Here is a 2,792-nt window from a genome sequence, read left to right as displayed (position 1 = left end):
GGAAGTTTGACCTGCGTCTCTACGTGCTTGTGACTCCTTTAAGCCACTGGTGGCCTACCTGCATGAGCAGGGCTTTGCCCGCTTTTGCGCCGCGCCCTACGTGGCCAACGCCCTCAAGGACGATAACCTCTGCTCGCACCTTACGAACGTGGCGCTGCAGAAGGGCGAAGAGACGTACAACGAGATGCATGGCGGGAAGTGGTCGCTGGCGAACTTGTGCCTTTTTGTGCAGGGGCGGTACGGGGCGGTGTGCGCAGATGGGCTGATGCGGAGCATTGAGTTCATCATCTACCACAGCCTCAGGGCGATGGAGTCCGTGATGTTCAACGACCGGCACTGCTTTGAGCTCTACGGCTACGACATCCTCATCGACGACTGCCTGCGGCCACACCTGATCGAAGTGAACTCCTCCCCGTCGCTCTCGACCACGACGCTCTCGGACCGGCTGCTGAAGGAGGAGGTGCTAGCGGATGTGTTGAGCATCATCTTCCCGCCGTACTTCCCAAGCCCGCGGGCGATGCCGTACTGGGAGCACCGCCTGCGGACGGATTTGACGACGGCGGTGCAGACCGGATTTCGGCTGTTGCACGTGGAGGCCTAGATTGTAAGGCAGAACCCTCCTGCACGGCGCGTCTTTTTTCGCGTTCCTTCCTTCCTTCCTCCTTCCTTCCTCCCTTCCTTCCTCCCTCTACTTAACTTTCTCTGTTCTTTTTTTTTCTGCTTTTTGCTTAGTTCGTTTTTTTTTCTGGCTTGCTCTCGTTGGGGCGAGACGCAGGGCGACAACGCCCGTAACAGCTCTGCCGCTGAAGGAGGGCGAAAAAATGTTCGTGCGCAATGCGTCAACAGTTAAGAAACAACACCTCTCGCCCTTCTTTTTTGTAAAAATTGTTATTCTACGTATGCATTTGCCGGTTACACGGAAATGAAAGGCCCGCTACGCAGCTTTGCTTTTGTCCTTCTTTTATCCTGGCGGGGCAGTGTGCGCTCCGAGCTTGACAAACCTGCATACGGGCGTTGATTTCATGCAGATTCTATGGCGTACTGACCATGAGGCTGACACCCACGCACGCACACACACACACACACACACACACATCCATTTGGAGCCTTCTTCCACTTCTTTACGCTTACTTGGCCCTTTCTGTTGTTTTACCTCCATTTCACCCTTCTATTCCTCAAGTGAGTTGCTCGAGGCGCGTTGCGTGTGTAGCAGTGTGACGTCTCATCACACCGCCAAAAGAACAACGACACACAAGGCCTGCAAGCCGCAACTTGGAAGGATTTTTCAAGGTGTCTATGATGCAGCGGCGTCAGTGTCTGCTGTGTTTTTCGGCTTTTTCTGGATCGCGCTGTTGTAATGTGTGGTCCCGCGCCAGTCCATGCATTGACGGAAGGTCCGCCGCTGTTCAGCCACATTTCACTCATTTCGTGATGCGCCATTTTTCCCAGCAGGGGGGGTGCGCTGGAACGGGCGTGCCTTTGCCGGACGAAGAAAGAAGCAGCAACCACGAAAGTGCCGAGAGACGTTTACGTGGCGAGTTGGAGTGTGTCATGAAGCGTCTTGACGCTGCGCATGAAGTCATTCGTGAGCTTCTGCGACTTGTAGATAAAAAGCGCTACGCCAATGAGCTTGCCCAGCTGGATAAGAAGGTTGTGGGCGGCGCGGGCTTGCTTGTGACAACCACTGCTGCAGAACTTGAGAAGGCACTGCAGACGCCCGGGTCCCGCATTGTCCTCCTGGAAAACCACCATTATGCGTTAGCATCGCATTGCCCAATAGTAATCTCCCACACAAATGTCTCTATTTGGGGTAACAATTCCACAATTGAGGGGAGCATACAACTCTCGCGCAGTGCCACCTTGGACGCGTGCGAAGTTACTTTTCAGGGCTTGAAGGATACATCAGACGAGTATGACGAGGATGGGGTAGATTGGAGAAGCACCTCTATGCTTCCGTGCATCGAGGCGACGCAGCGTTCCCGAGTATATCTGCGCGACTGCAGCCTTATTGGAGGACGCGACGGCGTGTACCTCGGCATTGAATCCGAGGCGCGACTAAAAAATGTTCTCATCGCAGATTGTGTCCGAGGGATTTATGAAGGCGTCGGCTGCAGTGTTTTTCTCGCGGAGTGCGCGATGGCGGGGAACTTCTTTCATTTGGTGCTGCTTGGCCGGGACCGCGGGACGAGGGCGGCCGCGCTGTCAGCCTCGAATCCGTCGGATGCAACGAATGAAAAGACAGAAACACCGGTGCGTTTTCTTGACACTTCAGATGTGGGGAAAAAGCGCACCCGTGCCGACATTAGCCTAGACCACAATCCAATTACCGACACCTATGCAGAATTTATTCATGGGGGCAAAAAGATTGAGTTACCTGAAAATTTGGCCACCTGTGGCCTTTCCGACCCCGTGTACTGATTATTGTTATTGTCGATGCCATTATTATTTTTGTTTTTATGTAATGGAAAAAATTATCAAAGTATCTGGACACGGTGTGCTACTTGGATGAGGATTTATTATTAGTAACAGTATTTTGAAGTTCGACGGAACGAATATGCATTGAGGCGTCTTTTTTTTTTCTCTCTCTCTTTTTTTTATGGCTTTGGTTTTCAGTTAGATGCTTTTGTGTGGCTGTGTGCATGTGTAGGTCTTTAGGGGGGAATGTTAGACGGTTGCGTACAAAGCTTTCTAGGTCAGAAAAACGTCACGAATGCGCCCGACAATTTTATTTTTTCTTCTCGTACTTGGATGCGTGGGTGGGGTGTAGTCATTTGTTTTGTGGCAACGGGGCA

The 2,792-nt window shown here is 52.3% G+C and overlaps 2 protein-coding genes across 2 annotated transcripts, besides 4 other annotated features; both read left to right on the top strand.

Moving 5' to 3' along the window:
* Nucleotides 1-184: 184 nt before the first annotated feature.
* On the top strand, nt 185-601 carry Tco025E_09839 (tubulin tyrosine ligase; the record flags this gene model as incomplete). The annotated part of the gene is made up of 1 exon (XM_029376645.1): nt 185-601. The coding sequence occupies one exon, from the start codon at nt 185-187 to the stop codon at nt 599-601; it is 417 nt and encodes a 138-aa protein (XP_029223223.1).
* A 43-nt stretch (nt 602-644) lies between these two features.
* Nucleotides 645-688: a microsatellite.
* An 8-nt stretch (nt 689-696) lies between these two features.
* Nucleotides 697-747: a sequence feature (A-rich).
* Nucleotides 748-1,069: 322 nt separating this feature from the next.
* Nucleotides 1,070-1,095: a microsatellite.
* Nucleotides 1,096-1,296: 201 nt separating this feature from the next.
* Tco025E_09838 (uncharacterized protein) lies at nt 1,297-2,418 on the top strand (the record flags this gene model as incomplete). The annotated part of the gene is made up of 1 exon (XM_029376644.1): nt 1,297-2,418. The coding sequence occupies one exon, from the start codon at nt 1,297-1,299 to the stop codon at nt 2,416-2,418; it is 1,122 nt and encodes a 373-aa protein (XP_029223222.1).
* Nucleotides 2,419-2,458: a microsatellite.
* Nucleotides 2,459-2,792: the final 334 nt, after the last annotated feature.

The sequence above is a fragment of the Trypanosoma conorhini genome, assembly GCF_003719485.1.
Source record: "Trypanosoma conorhini strain 025E chromosome Unknown Tco_14.4_contig_01316, whole genome shotgun sequence".
Taxonomy (NCBI): domain Eukaryota; phylum Euglenozoa; class Kinetoplastea; order Trypanosomatida; family Trypanosomatidae; genus Trypanosoma; species Trypanosoma conorhini.
Note: the sequence above shows the minus strand (reverse complement) of the source record. Positions and strands in the feature narration are given on the sequence as shown.